The sequence below is a fragment of the Myodes glareolus genome, chromosome 15 (assembly GCF_982192425.1).
Source record: "Myodes glareolus chromosome 15, mMyoGla1.1, whole genome shotgun sequence".
Lineage (NCBI taxonomy): Eukaryota > Metazoa > Chordata > Mammalia > Rodentia > Cricetidae > Myodes > Myodes glareolus.
Genome location: NC_142040.1, coordinates 67,355,028 through 67,374,704, shown reverse-complemented (window position 1 = coordinate 67,374,704; position 19,677 = coordinate 67,355,028). Strand labels below are relative to the sequence as shown.

At 45.0% G+C, this 19,677-nt stretch overlaps 1 protein-coding gene across 1 annotated transcript in view; it reads right to left on the bottom strand.

The window, feature by feature from the left end:
• The window catches only part of Ankh (ANKH inorganic pyrophosphate transport regulator), a 133,757-nt gene extending 118,587 nt beyond the window's left edge, over positions 1-15,170 (bottom strand). Inside the window, exon 1 of the mRNA XM_085676593.2 lies at positions 14,737-15,170. Coding sequence (XP_085532719.1) covers positions 14,737-14,832 — 96 coding nt within the window. The 5' untranslated portion in view covers positions 14,833-15,170. The remainder of the gene's footprint in view (positions 1-14,736) is intronic.
• Between the last annotated feature and the right edge of the window lie 4,507 nt (positions 15,171-19,677).

The window sequence follows — 19,677 nt, the reverse complement described above, 5'->3', positions numbered from 1 at the left end:
CTGGTGTGTTTCTGTCATAATTATTGATAAAATTCAGAAATGTTTGGTATCATTTATATGTATAGATCATAATAGGGGCTGATAGCATATGGTGGCCACCATCCCTAGTCCTGTGTCAAACAGTAGCTTATCATAAAAAGAAAATTAAATTTAACCGGACTCTCCAAAAATCACATTACTTAAAATATAGTAACACAATTAAAACACACAGAGAAGAGAGAACCCACCCTTAAATGTCTTTTCCACAAGGCTGGAGTAGGAAGCCCGACATGCTGCAATATCCAAATCTCCAAGCACCTGCCATGAGCAGGCTTCCACACACCCTAGTCCAGCTGGCTCAAGTTTAAGAAATCTCCTTAATGAGAATCATTGGATGGACATAGGCAAAAATATCACTTGCAAAGATAAGCAGAACCAGACGCTCAAGCATCAGCAAGATTGCATTCTATGCATACAGCGCTTCACACTTTCACGCTGCATTCTGTGCATACAGCGCTTCACACTTTTGAAGCAGTTGTCCATTCTGCACTCCCCCCAAAGAAAGCTGTGTCACCTCTTTGTCCCCACCACTTGATAGTAGGGAAAAGTGATGCCACAGAAACTAAGTTCATGGTTCAAGGTCACAGACCTAGTGAGTACAGAACCAGAAGTCAAAACTGGTGCCCTGACTCCCAGGAGTCTGTATTGTTCCTATGCAACTGTTGTTTGGATCCAATTGTTCCACTACTCAGGGGAGGAAGGAACAAGCTACAGGGACAGATGGTAGTCACATCTACGTTAACAGGAAACCTTTTATATTCTCTCTCTCTCTCTCTCTCTCTCTCTCTCTCTCTCTCTCTCTCTCTCTCTCTCCTCTTCTTCTCCTTTCCAGCCTACAGAAGTCAAAAGTGGATAGTCCAGGATACAGGGAAGACGCCATGATCAGCAGGGAAGAGAACATGCCCCTTTCATTTCCTCTGACCATAAAGGGTACAAACTTTTTTTTTTCCCAAGGAGCTGCAAGTGAGCGAGAGGCCAGACAGGCCACAGCTATTCATTCCTCTACACCTCTCCAGGGCAGGGAAGGTGACACTCTTTGGTCCATGCTCCTTACTCAGGGCCAAGGCTCTGTCTGCATTTTTCCCTCTCTCACCAAAGTGCCCAAAGGGAGGCCAGACTCCTCTAAGTTTGTCAGGAAAACCAACAGAATCCCCACTTTCCTGCACTTACACCTAGCCTAAGGTCCAAAATGGGGAAAGAAAATCCAGAACTGGTCTTAAAGGAATAAATAGGACACCCTTAATCAGCCAGCATTTGAAAGTGCTTTTCATGGAACAAACGTCGGGAATTCAAAACCACAAGTCCTGATAACTCCAGTGCAGAATCTCGGTGCAGAAGTCACGGGCCCTGACACAGCTCCCAGGTGGGAAACACTATGCCAGGGCCGGGGGGTCCCCCAAGAGAAACTGAGGCAACGTTCCACAAGTAAGTGTCGTAGCTAAAGAGTTCTGGCACACATATTACACATACATGTGACGAAAGAAATAATCAACTTATACAAAGCTTTCTACATACAAAAAAAAAAAAAGCCTTTCCTATCATCAGCAGTCACAGAAATGAAGGAGACTCAACCTAGCCACAGAGGGGCGATGAGATAAACTACTGTAGGCCCGTGTGACCCAACACTAGAAACACCAGGCCTCAGAAGTCAAATGAATATTTAATCCAAGTGGAGTCACCGAGCGTAGAAGATGGGGAACCGCTTTTCTCTTTCTAAGGCACACGCACAGACAACAGGTGAGGAGGAGCAGGGACGCCGTAAGGAGCAATTTCACTTTGTATGTGAAGTCTGTCCTCTGTAACTGTGGGTTTGAGGACAAATTCTTACTGTGTTGCCCTAGTTACACGAACTCCCTATGCAGATGGGGTGTGGGAAGCAGGGGTGGGGAGGCAGAACTCTGAGACCCACCCCCTGCCTCTGCCGGCCACCACGCCCAGTCTTTTCCCTCTTTTATAATAAAAAGGAGGCTGCCCGAAAGGCCGACGTAAGGCGCACGCTCGCTGTAAATGGGGATCTTCAAAAACCACTTTCCCACTAGCTTATGATGCGCATTTATGTTTTTTAATTGAGAAAAATGGAAACGTTTATCCTTGTGAGGGTATTAAAGCATACACATCAAGTGATGTTGAATAAATTCATCGTACAATCACCACTGAGGTCAATTTCCAGAAGTTTACCACCTCGTATTGAAATTCTACACCGTACCCACCAAGCAGTTCCAATCCCACCTCCCCTGGCCAGAAGTGTGTACCTTATCTCTATGATTGTGGCTAAGATAGTTATCACTTATTAGTGAAATCATCCAATTATTTTTGTGTTTGGCATATTTCACCTAACACAATATAACACACAAAATTTCCTTTATTGTTAAGCCTGAATAACAGTCTATTATGGTATGTATATAGGCATAAACGTATGTATTATCATATTTTATTTTCATTTTTAAAATATATTTCAAACTTAAATAATGATAAAATAGGACCCAGCCATGATAAGCTCAATAAAGGCCTAAGTCTCAGTAGTTTACCCTAAGGAAGTACCTGGTTCCAAGAAAGACCACAAACTGGGACCTCCCAGGAATAGATCATCCAAAGGAAATTCCTAACGTTCCAACCATTGTAGACAGGATCACCTGCCAGCACACACCCATTGCTTTTCACCAGGATACCCCTAGACAAATGTCAGCCAATCAGGGGTTCTAAACCTGAGAAATCCCTCACCCTAACCTTTGCTGTTATAAAAACTCAGCCCCAACTGAGCTTGGGCCTCTCCGATTATGCCCAATACATTGGACACACGGAGAGTCCGAGTTTGAACTTGAATAAGAATAAAGGCTCTTTGCTTTTACATACAGGACTCGGTCTCCTGGTTGGTTTTTGGAGGACTGCATGATCTGGGCATAACAATAAATACTTTCATAAACAAGTGGCTCCAAATTTAGTCATTCAGGGACTGAACACATATGTCATTTGCATGAGCAGTTACAAAGACCAATACAGAAATCAGAATAGCAGCTGCCTCCAGTGCAGGTGGTCACAGGGGCACCAGGGAACTTCATGATCCAAAAGGATGGTTTTGCAGTCTGATAGGTGTGGATTACGCACAAGCGTGTATTTGCTCTTTGTCAAATTGCATGGAGTTGTATGCCTAAGAGCTGCAAATTTCATGTGTGTGTAAATTACATGTCACTTTTTAAAAGACAAAACACCTACGCCCTCAACCCTGTAAAAGAAGACACAAACTAAGAATTTCTGAAAGACAAAGTGTATTCTGCAGCTCAGTTAGTGATGCTCACTGTTGTTTTCTCTTAGGGACCGTCGGTGGGTCTCTAGTGCTCCTAAATTCCAGGCCAGGTTCCTTTTTCTTTCCTGTGTAAGTGCCATTGTGCCTAAGAAAGCCTGTTAGATACACTGTGGGCTAACCACACTGTCACCACCTGCCCAGCCTGATGGGTGGTGTGGAGCATGGCAGTCTTCCGCCCAGGAGCAGAAACCAGGCGTGCCCGGTTGCAAGTTAGACTCAAGGACAGGTATTAGGCAAGGCAAGAATGAGTCTGAGGCCTTCACACAACCAAGAACAAAGTCTCTGGAAGGACCTAAGGCAAGAGGAGTGAGGTCTGAAGTGAAGGGAACAAGGCCCTCGCTCTTACCAGGCTGACTGCTATTACTGTAGTATTGAAAGTGAGGAATGGTACCTCTTCTTATGAACCGTGGCTACAGGACTCTACTCTGTGACAAGTTTAGCCCACACCTAGCCATGATGAGTTTCGGTTAAACTATCTGAGCCACTCCCTAAGTCAATTTTTTTTTTTTTTTGGTCAATTTGCTAGTAAATTGGCCTCCACCCTGCCTGACCTCTGCAGGGGCCGACAGTCAAAGCTTGTTTACACCAAAGAGCAAACTCCTTATCTTAAAGAGTTCTTGGAAATATAAAACAGCTGCACCTAAGCCCAAAGGCAAGCCAGAAATGGACAGTCAGGGCCTCACAGGTTTCCCTTGCTCCCTGTTCTATTTTAGAAAAGAAGACAGGGGCCGTGGGGAGAACTTACCACTTACAGATGCACTATCATTTGAGCTGAAGACTCACTAATGCCAGCTCTCCCAGGGAATGGCTCCCATGGAGCCCAGAACCTGAAACAACAGGCCAAAAATACTCTTCCTAGGGTCCCTGAAAATAAGAAACACCACGCCCTAGGGTCCCTGAAAATAAGCAATGCCTCGCATTCTAAACCCTGTAATCACAAGGCTGTGCTCCACCCTCCATGCTCGTATCCCCCCCTCCCCCCTTGCTTCCAGGGAAAATCTACCACCAGACCTTCTGTTTCCGGCTGCTGTTCCAACTTAGTGTCCCCAAGCGTCCCGGTTTTATTTCTCTAGTTACTTTAGGAACTTCCAACCCAGGATTTCCAACGCTGAACATCTTCCACCCCCAAACACCTCCTTAGGCCTCCACCCCTCCAGCTCAGCCAGGGCGTGGTTGCAGCGCCAAGGGCTAGGTGTGGGTGGAGCCTCACCTGACTGAGCTCTAAGACAAGGAGTCGCACCCTTTGTTAACTAGGGGGACCATGAAATCGGCCTAAGATGCAATGACCAATGGAAATCTCACCAACCTAATCCCATGAAAACATTATAAATAAAAAAATAAATAAAACTGAGAGTTGCGTGTAGTGGCGCACGTCTGAGATTGCAGCACCGGAGAGGCTGAGGAAAGGAGTATATGGGTTCCAGGATAGCATGGCAGAAATCCCATCTCAAATCAAACAAAAGTCGCCAGGTGGTGGTGGCGGCACACACCTTTAATCCCAGCACTCAGGAGGCAGAGGCAGGTGGATCTCTGTGAGTTCGAGGCCAGCCTGGTCTACAAGAGCTAGTTCCAGGACTGACTCCAAAGCTACAGAGAAACCTTGTCTCGAAAAACAAAAGCAAAACAAAACAAAAAAGTAATGAAAAGCGCACAAACAAAAATCTAATAACAGGTAAAGGCCACTAAGACCTAAGTATAAGATACACAGCTCTTTCTAGGGGCAGAACTGTCAATCTAGCTCTAGGGACCCTGCATCAGTCCTGATCTAAATACACGGGCTGCTAAGGCAAATCCGTGTCTCAGAATAAATGACCCCTTTGCTCTAACAAATGGTTATTTTTCTTCTCAGGATGGATTTCAAAACCACGTTACTTGATTGAGAGAACTCTTAAATGTTGCCATTGTCCTTTTAAATGCATCTGTTCTCACAGCGTCTCTGTGCAACTTGGTGGTCGTACTAGGAACAGAAGGACCCTGGAGTCATTGGGAGTAGCAAAAGCAAATCAAACCAAACCTAGTTTGCAAGGCTGGGTTTGAAGCCTGGCCCCTCTACCCATCTGGTTGCCTGTCTCTACCTCTAGAGACCTGAGCTGCCCACTTTGATGACAAGAGGAGAGAGGATGGGAGAAGAGGCAAGGGGCCGCCTCATCTTGATGAGAGCTAGATACAAGCATCCTGCTGTTGCTGTCAGCACCAGATTAATGCGCAGCTGCAGTTACCCAGGCTGCGTGTGCTGCCTGGGCTGGAGTAAACTGTACCAGCCAATCAGACAGGCTAGCCTACCTACGTTGGCTGCAACGGGGTTTCATATGAATTTTCTTTTACTGATTTTATTTGTGTGTGTGTGTGTGTGTGTGTGTGTGCATGTCCACACACGCACACATGCATGAATGTGGTGGACATGCATGCATGTGTACAAACCACATTGTGCATGTAGACACCAGAGGACGACTTGCAGGAGTTGGCTCTCCCCTTCCACCATAGGTCCAGGGGCTCAAACTCACGTTATCAGACTCGGTGGCCAGCACCTTTACCTCATGCGCCTTCTCGATGATGCTTTTCCTGAATTTTCTTAAACAGGACCTAAACAATTTGAAGGTGGGGGCTATACCAAATAAAACGATGATGTCTCATCTTGTAAGATCACCTCGGTGTATATTCAAGACTGACATTGGCAAAGGAGAGAAAACGTGACGTGTGTCTTTGTGGGTCTGGGCTATCGCCTTCGGAACGACGGCGTCCAGATCCATCCATTTACCTGAGAATTTCATAATTTTGGTTCCCTTAACAGTCGAATAAGACTACGCTTCGTAAGTGTACCACACTTGCACTATCCATTCGTCAGCGGATGGACATCTAGGCTATTTCTATTTAATGGCGATTTGATTAGAGGAGCAATGAATATGGATGAGCAGGTATCTCTGGAGTATATGGCCAAGGCAGACAGAGCCGGATCACGGAATAGGTCGACGCCTATCTTTTTGAGGAACCTCCAGGCTGATTTCCACAGTGGCCGTGCCAGTTTGCACCCACAGCAGCAGTGAATGCGTGGAATAGGTGTTCTTTCCCCACATCCATGCCAGCCTTGGTGACCATTTGTTTCACAGATCCTAGCCTTTCTGATCGCAAAAAGATGAAATCTCAAAGTAGTTCTAATCGCATTTCCCTGATAGCTAGGTATGGTGAATCTTTTTTTTTTTTTTTTTAGTTTACCGGCCATTTGTATTTTGTGTTGAGAACTCTCTGTTCAGTTCTATGACCTATTTTAAAATTGGGTTACTTGCTTTCTTGATGCTCAGTGTTTTAAGTTATTTGTATATTCTAGATCCTAACCCCCTGTCAGATGTATAACTGGTAAAGATATTTTTCCCATCCTAGAGGTTGCCTCATCCCTTGAACCATAGTGTCCTTTGCTGCATGTAATCATTTCAGCTTCCCGAGGTTCCATCTATTAACTGTTGGTCTTACTACCTGTGTTTTTGGGGTCCTTCTCATAATCTTTAGGTATATGTGTAGCATTCAAAATACCCATAAAGTTCAGAAAATAACTAAGGAGTCAATGGGAGATTTCAAGATGGGGAGATAGAACACAGTGGTATAAAGGATTGAAAGGGACTAAAAGGTTCAAGAAGGCTTTAATGGGGAGGCAGAGAGAAGGGCAGAGTAAGTGATGGAACAGGGGAGGGATAACTAAAATTAATGACATTTTCTCCTACCTTAGAAGTTTCCTAACATATACACATATGTGAAGTTTAAATGGCGTTATCCTATCATGGGGCAACAATGCTCCTTCAGACACCACAGTGTTAAGAATGGTTACCTCCTTTGGAGTTATTGGTCAGGGAGGTTTCACAAATCCCCAAACATCGCAGACTATTGCCAGGGCCCTCATTATCCTCCATAACTTCACCGTAAGACCCTACGGCTTAAGACGCCCTACACATGAGTCATTGAGAAATAAAGCTGGTACTCGCCAGGAAACTCTACTCCTACCGACCAGCCTTCACAGTCCTGGAAGGTGCTAGTCACACTCCTGGGGGAGAAAACAAGTTACCAATCACATCTAGTTGTGAAGCCGATGAGTTGCATCGATGAGCAACCTGACAAGATGTTCCCACGGGTACACTAGTGGCACAAACGTCAAAGGAGTAACCAGTGACTTTCAGGCAGGATTTAAGTCCCATTCGGCAAGATGAAACCCATACTTGGCACCATTATCAGGCCGAGAACCAATGTCGAGACAGGTCATAGGCACCAGGAGAGAACCTATTACTGTGACTCTATTAAACAGACATCATGTATTAAACTGACTCTTAATGACTTACTGGTATACCGGTAGATCAGTGCATCTTTCAACCCCAATCAGAAAAGCATTCTTTGGCAATAGATGAACACAAGGATCCGGGTGCAGAAGATAAGAGACTACAGGGTGCTCAGTTCTAAACGGGACATCTATACCCAGTCCTTCTCCCAGGGCTCAGGAAGAGGGGACAGAAAAGAGTGTAACAGTCTGAGGCAGTGGATGACGACAGGGAAGCCATGCTTTCTGGATACAGTGGGCAGCTGCACATAAGAAATCAAAGTAGTTAAATGACTGTATGCCCAAGACCTATGTACGCTCATAGAATGAGAAGGGAGGTACTAGCAGTTGGCCGCTGGGAGAGAGAGAGTCCTGTTTTTTTTTTTTAGAATGCGACCCATGGTGGTCTGAACACTCATCAGTGGAATGCCACACATCCCAGAGTATGTGAAGAGCACAAATTGCACAAAGTGGTTTGGGTAGGGCTGGAACGATGTATGGAGGAGGCGTGGAGGGAGGGATTGTGCATGATTAAATACGTTGTTTGAAACTCTGAAAGAACCAAAAACCAAAAAGGACAAAAAAGGTAAGTTACATCACTGACAATGACTGTGGATCTCTTTAGAAGAGAAGCAAAATGAACAAAAGAAAACGTGTCACTAGAGGCAACCAGAGTCATTTATTCTTTATTTTGCCTGGCAGTCTAATGAATTTTGGCTGCCTGGACACTGACCAGACCCAAGGCATAAAATTTAAAGGCAAACTTAACAAGCTGGTTATTTTAATTGCATTTTGTCACTGAGATTAAAGAGGCTAGGTGGACATGCTGCATACACGTCAGATATCAATTCTCTGGTGAAAAAAAAATAAAATCAGATAGGTGACCTTTTTTTTTTTTTTAAACTCAAGTTCTATCACACATCCAAGGATCTCCAAAGCTCAAAGGGATAGTCCCCACAAATGGCTCAGGGCTGGGCAAAGTCAATTCCTATTGGTTTGTGTGGCACTGTGAAATATTTTGAACATCACTATCATGGCCAATCCTGATTGCCTAGCAAGCACAAGACAGAGATAGCCACAGGCTGCCAAGAATGTTGCACTATGTTTTGCAAACTGTATTTCATAAGGTAGAGAAACACACAATAAGGACAGATATTGTTTAGTGAGATTAGCTTTTAAATTTAAAAAAGAAAAGATTTTGTTCTTAAAAGGACAAGCTTTAGTTGTTATGAGAACTCACTGGTGTGGGCCGCTTGTATCCAGATAAAACTGAAGAGAGTAACTTTTATTTAATCTCCAGGGTGACTACCAGAGCCACAGGACTCACGAGAACACCTAATACAAATCTTTTTTTAAAACATGAAGATAACCGTAGTTCTCTCTGGCATGGTATCCTGGGAATTTGGCAGGGTTTATTGACTCCAGCCTAATAAAGACAGTGATGGAGTTACATATCCATCCAGGATCTCTTCCCCTCCCCCCTGTACCCCCCATTACACCCTGACCACCTCCATCACCCCACTCTACACCCCCATTACACTCTGACCACCTCCATCACCCCACTCTACACCCCCATTACACTCTGACCACCTCCATCACCCCACTCTACACCCCCACTACACCATGACCAAACCAAACAAGGAAGTGTAGAAAGAAATGAAAACCAAATTATCACTAACATCCAGCTGAGTCTGCCCCCTCTCACAAGTACTCCCATACCGGAAATGACATCACACTCGACGCCACAAAATCAGTTTTAAGAACTCCTCTGTTACTAGAAAGAGGTGTAGATATGATCTGCTTGTATGAGGACAGGCTTGGGAAGGAGCAAACTGACAAAGTACCGTTTAAGATGCTCATCAAGTCACCTCAGTAAATAAGGAAACAGACCGGCCAACCACAGGATTATACCTTTGCGGCTCCCCAAACAACCTGCTTTCCCGGGGAACCTAAAGAGCAGGACTTCAGTGCAGAGCACCACTGAGGAGCACTGGAAGCATGGGGGAGAGAAGTGACAGGGAGCACCATGGAAGTCACACTGTCCTTGACTAAACATGGACTGTAAGAAAAACATGACCTCATTTTCTATGTAAGAATGACAAACTGAAATAGACACAAAAGCCAGGCCTAGTGCCCAGGGCCTTAGACGGAGCACAGTCTGCGCTTGCTAACAGTGAGATGTCCATCGAAACTGTGTGTTGCAAAAGAACAAACAAGAAGCCTCATTGTTTAAACAACAGGGTAACATACAGCCAGGAGACTTAAAGCATGCTCATAGGTCAAATGAAATTATTACGCCTCTATTTAAAGTCACATTTAAACAACTGTAGGGCTTCTGTTTGTTTAGTAGGATGGGGTTTTCTTTTTCCTTACATTTATTTGTTTGTTTGCTTGTTTGGTTGGTTGGTTTTGGTGCAGTAGGGGTGGTAGTGTTAAGGATTGAAGCCAGGGTCTTTGAGCATGCTATACAAGCAGTCTACTCCTAAGATACATCCCCAGACCCATAAATACTTTAAAACTATTTGTGGAAAATGTTTTTGTGTCCTATGAAACATTATACACACATCTATACGACACTCGCTGAAACATTATACATGCATATATACGACACTCACTAAAATATTATACATGCATATATACGACACTCGCTGAAACATTATACACGCATATATACGACACTCGCTGAAACATTATACATGCATATATACGATATTCGCTGAAACATTATACACGCAAATATATGACACTCGCACTCTCCTCTCTCTCAACTAGGTTCAAAAAACTAGTAGGCAAGAGATGTCCAAATCATTACAATTTTCTCTTCACAGTGGAATTAAAAAAATACCTTCCTCCCAGCCCCTGCTTTTCAGTTCTTAGGAAACTTTAACAACTAGCATATTTTACTTTTTAAGAATTGAGACATACTCTCATGTGGCCCAGGCTTCTCGAGTGCTGGGATTCTAGTCATGCCCTATAGTGCCAGGCCATATATTACTTTTATAATTAGAAAAACAATCTTATTAAAGTGTATCCCACCAATCCAGAATAGGTTGAAGGGGTAGAGTGTCTGTCCCACTATCATTTAGAATCTTTGCTTCCGAAGGACACTTTCATTTCTCAACACTTTGATGGTGTCCCCCAAGGTACAGACACTCTGATTATGACATCAGGAAATTTTCCTAGGAGGTCCCTGCATGGCTCAGTGACCCTGAATGAAAGAATATTCATTCATCCTTTCTATCCATAACCATACCTCTTGGTTTATGGAAAACTTTGTTTTGCAAAGGAAGATACATTTTAGAAGGAAGAACATTAACTTTTTCCCGGTCCTTTCATTCTCCCCTCGTCCAGGCTTTCTATATTAGGAAGGACTTTCTTCAGAAAGGCTAGGCTGGGGCGGAGGACATGGGTCAGCAGTATAGAATGTGTACTGCTCTTCCAGAGGACAGTTCCTAGCACCCTTGTCAGGCGGCTCACACTGTGAGACGACCACATGGAACTCTACCAAACTCAGTGGCTCCTTTAGAGCCCTCTGAAATTTCTGCTTGGCCCAGGAGCACATCCCTCTGGTCTCAGAGCTTAGGAGGCGGAGACATGAGAATCAGGAGTTCAAGTCTAGCCTGCTATGTAGCAAACTCCTGACTTTGGTGGGGGAGGTCAGAACGGCATACCTAGTGTCAGAATGAGGACAATCTGATGCTGGGCAGAACGAATTTCATCTTAGGAACAACCTTCAATGATAGACCATGATGTGGACGTGGATGCCAAACAAACCCTCTCCTCCCCAACTTGTGTTTGGTCATGGTGTTTCATCACAGCAGTAGAAACCCTGACTAAGACACTTGGTGAATCTGGCTTCAAGGACGAAGAGGGAGGAGGAGGGGGAGTGGGGGGAGTGGGAGGGTGTTGGGAGGGGGGGCGGAAATGGAAACTTTTATAATTTAATAAAATTTACTTAAAAAAAAAAAATCAGGGACTCTGTACCTAGTGATCAAATAGACACCCAGGTAGCATAAAAGGCATATGCTGTTTAAAATATACCCTAGGATGAGCAATACAACTAAGTGGGTGAAGCTCCTGCCTTGTAGGTCTGGCAGCAGGAACCCACCCATAGGTGGGATAAAAATGGTTCCACAAAAGCTGCCCTGTGACCTCCACATGTGTGCCATGGTATACATTCACATGTACACACACACACTCCTACTAATAAATAAAACTCTAAAATAAAAAATACCCTAGCCTTTTGCTTCTTTCCTTAGCAATCAACACTGTTCTGTGGTAAAGGCTGATTTCAATCACTTTATTATGAGGCATTGGCTGTTTCTTACTCTTTCTCCTCAGCCAAAGACTAAGCCAACCTTACCAGAATTAAATATTGTTTCTACCGCATTACCTGAGGGATCATTTCTTCTAACGTGAGTGTCTGGGCTGCAGTTTCCCTCTCCTGGGAGCACTCGTTGCTCTATCAGTTTACCTCTATCAGTTGAGACTTTCCAGTTCACAATAGCAGAGCTGGCCAGGTGGCCCAGCTGGTAACGGCGCTTGCTGCCGGGCCTGACAACCTGAGTTCTGTTGCTGGAACCCACAGGACGAAGGAGAGAGCCCAGCCTTCCACAAGTTGTTCTCTGACTTTCACAGGGTACTTTGTGAAGCATTTTCTCTCTCTGCCTCTGTGTGTGTGTGTGTGTGTGTATGTGTGTGTGTGCATGTGTCTATGTCTGTGTGTGTTTCTCACTAAACCAATACGTGAATGAATAAACAAAATTTTAAAGGTTCGAAATATGGCAACTAAGATTAAATCTGGGCCTAGGACGAGATCTGGAAAGCTAGAACTCCTTTATAAATTTCCAGGAAACCTGAGAAATTATCACTGTGCGGCCTGGAGTGGAGGAGGTGGGTGTGGACCTGAAATTTAGGTCTACCATTTACACTCTGTGTATTTCTTGGGGATGAGATTCCCCACACCTAGACCTCTCCTCCGTCCCTCAAATGTAACATGCATCAATATAACATGATAGTTTAAGCACGTGCTTGATAATCGATGAATAAAAGGGATTAATGCTTCGGACTGTCGAGCAGCAACCATGGGACTAAAAGGACAATTATATATAATTATTAAAAGCAGTTTCTGTGAAAATACATATATCTTCATTCTTTGCTATAATGTATATATATATGTATATGTATATATACATATACACCATATATATATAAACTATTGTTGTTTTGTTTTGTTTTGGTTGAGACAAGGTTTCTCTGTATACAGCTTTGGAGCCTGTCCTGGAACTCTCTCTGTAGACCAGGCTGGCCTCGAACCCACAGAGATCCACCTGTCTCTGCCTCCCAAGTGCTGGGATTAAAGGAGTACGCCACTACCCGCCTGGCTTATGTATATTATTTTTAAAACAGTGATTTTGTTCTACATACATTTCTTGTTCAGTGGAGAACTCCATACATCTCTGTTTCTCAAGACTGTCAAATATTTTTAATGTGATAATAAATTGGTTTGTGCATTTTGTATTTTTGTTTTTTGATTTTTGTTTTTAATACAGAGTCATATATTTTGCAGCCCTAGCTGATTTGGCACTTTTTTTGTAGCCCAGATTGGCCTTGAATTCAGAGATCCACCCGCTTCTGCCTCCTTAGTCCTGGGAGGCCCAGTTAGTACCTCCAGGCCCAGCTGAGAACAGTTTTTGTAATTAGAATACTCCACTGTGTTGCCTCCCCCACAAGCTATAAAATGACAAAGAAGCCTATACTGTTCATGCAGAGAATCTGGAAGCCAGGAATAGATCGACTGGTTTCCTACTGGGCACCCTACAACACACATGCTCAGAGACCCTTGTGTGAGTCCTGTATGTGATCAGCGACGTGCGGTGCCCAAACTCTTCAGTGAGTCTAAATTTCTGCCCGAAAAGTTCAGCCACAGTCTAGTTTATAATTATAAACAAAACCTACCCGTGAAACATTTAAAACGCTTTCCCTGGTCTTGATGACATGTTTTGATAATCGTGCGCTTTCTACTCCAAGGCATAGGAAGCAGAAGATCCTTGGTTTTCCGTGCGCTTCTGGATCACCGATTCACCTTCACACGTGAATCACCACTCCCCACAGAGAGGATGACTACACCTGCCTACCCAGTAACTGTTTAGAATTCCTCTCCCCCGCCTCCATCCCCAAACACAAGGATCCCCCATCACGAACAAAAGAGCGCTTATCCTACTGCTTTGAAGCAAGGTGGGGGGGGGGGGGGGGGAAGAAGCCCATTTGCAAAAGTAGGTCTGCCTTAGACTTCTTAGATGCAGCTCCCATCCCCAAATGCTCTCCCGGGCTTTAGAATGTAACTTCATCCGCCTGGAAGCCCTGCATAAAACAGTTCCCACAGGCAAAGTGTGGGGTACCCGTGCCTCCCAGCCGCTGGAGAGTCCGCAGCACCAGATTGGCAATGACGCCACACGGGGATAATATGAAAAAGAAACAAGGACGAGAAGACAACACCAGAAATGTGGTCCTGTTCTTTACCGCTCCGAGGAGGTGGGGGAAAAAAAAGAAAAAAAGGAAACAGAAACCTTAAAGTAGAGATAGTCAGTGGTCCGCTAAGCGAGGCACCTAAACCTTATTCTAGGCTATAAGCGAAAACGTAAAAAATTGCAAGTACGTGGGAAATCAACTTGGAGACATTGTAGGGCAAATTCTCCTACCATCACTATCACCACCAACCGAGTGCAAGTAAAAAGCCAGCACTCATAATGCTACTAGAAACTACATGGAGTTCTGGGCCCGAGGTTTACATAATCACAAATTACATAATACTTATCCCGAGCACGAAACCCCCTTCTATAGGTGATGTTCCCCATCACCCCGTCGCTTGTCATTTTCCAGAGAAAGCTGGAAAAAGTCTCCAATATTTGCGGAGGTAGGGAGCGGGGTGCTGCAAAAAGTCACCCTCGGCAAGCTGCAAAGCCATGTCAAATGTTCCAGGGTAAAGGGGCTTTCGGAGCAGGTGACTCCCCTCCTCCCGCATCCCCCCCAGCGTCGGGCGTTCAAGGCCGAGGCCGGGCGAGCGGGACGCACCGGGCGCGGTCGGGCTTACCTGCTCCCCGAAGTCGATGGCTATGTTGGTGATGCCGAGGGGCACCAGGAACCGGATCAGGGGCCAGTAGTGCGTGAGCGCCGGGAATTTCACCATAGTCCCCGCCGTGGGCTGACCCCACACTCATCTGCCGCCGCGAGGGCACTGTGCTGGGAGGCGCGCGGAGCGCGGCGCGGGGACGGAGGCCGCGGCCGGCGGGGCCTGGGGCGGCGGCTGCTGGCGGCGACGGCGCCCTCTCCAAGCGCGGCTGCTCTAGCAGGAGAGCCGCAAGCTCAAGTCCATCCCCGCTGCCCTCCCACACAACAAAGATCTGCCGGGGATCAAGAGAGGAGGGACAGGGACGGCGGCGGCGGCGGCGGCAGCAGGAGCTTCTGCTGACAGCGGCTCCATTATAAGCGCTCTGGGCCCGGAAATAAATAAATAACCGCGCGCACGAGGCGCCTCCGCCGCCGCCGCCGCCGCCGAGCGGAGGAAATCAGGGGCGGGCGGAGGAGCGACACCGCTGGCGACCCGGGAGGGGGCCGGCCCGGCACCGCCTCCCAGCTCCGCTGCCTGCGGCCCGGCCACGGGGGGCGCTGCGCTCGCACAGCACGCTCGTGTCAGGGACCCCGGCGCTGCCACGGCCGGGAGCGCCGAGTGTGGAGCAGGGCACGGACTCCGGGCTGCACGGGCTGGGTGACCCGGCACTGACGGCCTCACGCTGTCCCTGGAGGACCCGGGAAGGCGGCGTGAGCGCGCTCTCCAGAGTTGGGAACCGGGCGCAGAGCTCCCGAGATAACCGGGCTGGGAAGGCCCCGGTGTCCGGGTGGCCTCAAGACTGGCAGGGAGGTGCAGGGAGCTGTTTCAGATGGGGATGTCGCTGCCTCAGAGGGACAGAAGGAAGGTTTCCCAGAATGAGCATCTCCCTAGGGGTTTCCAGGGACGACGGAGATCTGTGGCCCCTGAGGAAAATGCAGCGAGTGGCAGGGACTGCCTGGCTGTCCAGCAGGCTCTCGGGCTAGGGTTCTGGGATGCTCCATATTGGCCTCCAGCTTTTGCTAGCAATGTGCAACTATTTATTCATTTAAAGCCAACCGGTAAATTTGCCTTTAAATTAGGCGGCGGGAGGAGGGTCGGGTAGAACAAGAAAGAAAGAAAAGAAAATCTGTTTGGCCGTATTATAATATGCCCCTAGGGATTCCCTGATAAATTAGTTGCAATGCTGAGACTCTTACCTAAAACTGAACAACTTGACAAAGCCAACATCAGCCGGCATCCCAGCACAGCGCATGAAAAAAGGGTTCAAGGCAGCGAAAGAAAAAGGATTTGCAACAGGGCGGAGCTGGCCTCATGCGCATGTGACATGAACAGTCACAAAAAAGCTCAGCTCACAGCAGGGCCTGTGCTTGCTTTGACACTCTGCTCTTGCCTTCTTTAAGTTTGTACACACACACACACACACACATTTTATTATTTTTTGTGTATGGATGTTCTTGCCTGCATGTATGTCTGTGCCCGTATGCATGTTCTGTGCCTGTAGAGGCCAGAAGAGGGCGCTGGCTCTACTGGATAATAGAAGTTTGTGAGCTGCCATGTGGGTGGTAGAAACAGAACCAGGGTCCTCTGGAAAGAGCAGCCAGCGCTCTTAACTGCTGAGCCATGTCTTTCTTCAGACCCTGGTCTTGCTCTCTTGAAATTAATTTCTGAACAAGGGGTCTTGGGGTTTTGAGTTACTTTGTGCTTAGGAATAAACCTATTCCCTCATGTTATCTCTCTGTAAGGCTCGTGTTAATAGTGAACTTGAAGCTGAAGCAGAGGCAAGGTGATTGCTGTAAGTCCCAGGTCAGTCTGGGTGGCATACTGAGTCCAAGCCTTCAAGGACTATATAGGGAGGCCTCGCCTCAGAAAACTAATCAAATGTAGAAGTAAATAAATAAATTCTAGAGAGCTTGAGACATTAACTTTCTGGTGCAGATATTTCCAACTATATTGAAAGGTATTAAATATTTTCATATTTGATGGCTTATGTCCCCTTCAGGTCTATACACTCTGAATGAGGACCGCAAAAGGTAGGAAACCAATTTATCCACAGCTCCATGTAACCCCAAGTTAAAACAAAACTTTGGTAATTGTTCATTGCATTTGATATGCCAAACAGCTACCTTTAAAAAAGATTTCCCAGCAAAACAGGAAGGTCTTGTGTACAGGGCTCTCCTCAGGAGCAATTCCTGTGTGGCATGTTTCTGTGTAGTCAGTTATTAAGTTAACCGTACAAAAAGGGAACGGTCATTTAGAGGAATTCACTGAGCAAGACTTCTGTTCTAAAGCAAATGTGGTCTGGTGGTTTACCCATTCTGTTAGTCTAGCATTCCAAAAGCTCATTCCAATTAAAGTGATCTAATTGTGCTGACCTTTGTCTGGGATGTGAATTGATGAGGTCCTCGATCAATGCTCCTGAAGGCCAGTTTGCTCTCACTGGTCCCTGAACCAGGGCTGCCACATCTCAGCTGCTGCAGCAAATACACACTCATGGTCTGAAGGGGATGGGAAGAGAAATCAGTCAAAGGTCATTATCCTGGAGTATTTTTAATGAGTGAGTTAGAGTCATCTTTGATTAAGGCAAAGAACACTTTCTTGGACTTTAAGTGAATATGAATTCCAGTAACGCCAGGGAAGCTTGAAAAGGGAATGAGACATTTAATCTGCTTCTTATGCTAAAGAATCACAATCAGGGCTCAAGAAATAGCCCAGAAGTTAAGAATGCTTACTCTCACAGTCCTAAACAGAGAACTCTCAAAATGCTGAAAGACACTTAAGGAAAAGCTCAACATTTTTATACATCAGAAAATGCAAATCAAAACAACTCTGAGATACCATCTTACATCTGTCAGAATGGCCAAGATCAAAAACACTGATGACAATTTATGCTGGAGAGGATGTGGAATAAGGGGAACACTCCTGCATTGCTGGTGGGAATGCAAACTTGTAGAGCCACTTTGGAAATCAGTATGGCCATTTCTCAGAAAATTAGGAATCAAATCTACCTCAAGAACCAGCAACACTGCTCTTAGACATATAGTCAAATGATGCTCAATCATACCACAGGAACATTTTCTCAACCGTGTTCATACAGCATTATTTGTAATAGCCAGAATCTAGAAACAACCTAGATGCCCCTCAACTGAAGAATAGATAAGGAAAATGTGGTACATTTACTCAGCTGTAAAAAACAATGACATCATGAAATTTGCAGGCAAATGGGGGAATAGGAAAAAAAATATACTGAGTGAGGTAACCCAGACCCAGAAAGACAAATATAATTTATACTCAGTTGTAAATGGATTTTAGACATGAAACAAAGAATAACCAGCCTATAGTCCAAAATCTCAGAGAACCTAGACAACAAAGAAGACCCTAAGAGAGAAATATATGGATTCACCTAGGAAAGAGAAAAAGACAAGATCTCCTGAGTATATTGGGAGTGTGGAGAAGTGCGGGGTGGGGTGGAGTGGAAAGAGAAATGAGAGGAAGGAAAAGAAGTAGGGAAAATGTACAGCTTCATTAGAAACAATAAAGTGTGTGTGTGTGTGTGTGTGTGTGTGTGTGTGTGTGTGTGTGTGTGAAAAATGCTTACTGTTTGGTCTCAGCAACCAAGTCTGATGACTTGCACTGCAACTTCAGCTCTCTGGATTCCAGTGCCCTCTTCTGGACTCTGCAGGCAACTACACTCATGTGCACAACCCTCTGTCATTACAAAGAAAATGAATATTTTTAAAAAATAGAATTATAATCAAATAATAGATTTAAAAGGAAGCCTTGCTCCTCCCATCTTGTAAATATGGCTGTCATGTCAATAATAACCACAAAATGTAAGTGATGGTATGTATCAAACTTTTTCTTTTGGGGCACCAACCAGCTCCCAAATCATGACACAGAGACTTATTATTAGGTTGTTTTTTATTTTAAGATTTATTTATCAATTAAGCATATAGTGTTCTGCTAACATGTATCCCTGCAGAAGATATGGCCCAGAAGAGAGGCCAGATCTTATTGCAGATGGTTGAGAGCCACCATGTGGTTGCTGAGACTTGAACTCAGGACCTCTGGAAGAACTGTCAATGCTCTTAACCTCTGAGCCATCTCCCCAGCCCTATTATTAGTTTTGAATACTCAGCTTAACTTACTATCATTTCTGCCTAGCTCTTTTAATTGAAATTAATCTGTTTCTCTTTAACTACCTTTTGCTTTTCTTTCCCTCTGTGTATCTTACTTTCACTGCTTTTCTAGCTGCCTAGCTTCTTGCCCTGGGCATATCCCTCTCTTCCTCCCCCATTCTGGCCTTTTACTCCCCCCTTTCCTAGATTTCTCCCCTTATTTGTTCTCTCTGCCTGCCAGCCCCGCCTATCCTTTCTCTGCCTAGCTATTGGCTGTTCAGCTCTTAATTAGACCAATCAGGTGCCTTAGGCAGGCAAGGTGAAACAAATGCAACTCATCTTTTACATAAACAAATACAGCACAAACAAGTGTAACACATTCTTACACCATTAAACAAACACAGCATAAACAAATGTAACACACTTTTACACAGTTAAAGAAATATTTTTGCAGCATAGATAAACGTAGCACATTTTTACATAGTTCAAATAATATTCCACTATGATGGTGATAAGTAGGAAGTTTTCTAACTTATGCAGAAACTGAAATATCCCAGCATTATATCAGTTAGATTTAATAGATAATTTCTTCGGAAAGGTATAACTTTACTTTTGATATATAAAGCCTTAGATTTGATCACTTTTAGTCCACATCTCTTACAAGATGTACAGACACTACACTGGTCATATAACAGAAAAAAAATTCTGAAAGAGAATATGCTCAGTTATTCACAGTGGCTGCATTTGCCTTTCACAAATACAAGCAAGAATTATTTACCTTTTACATGTCTCCGTGTATAACAAAATA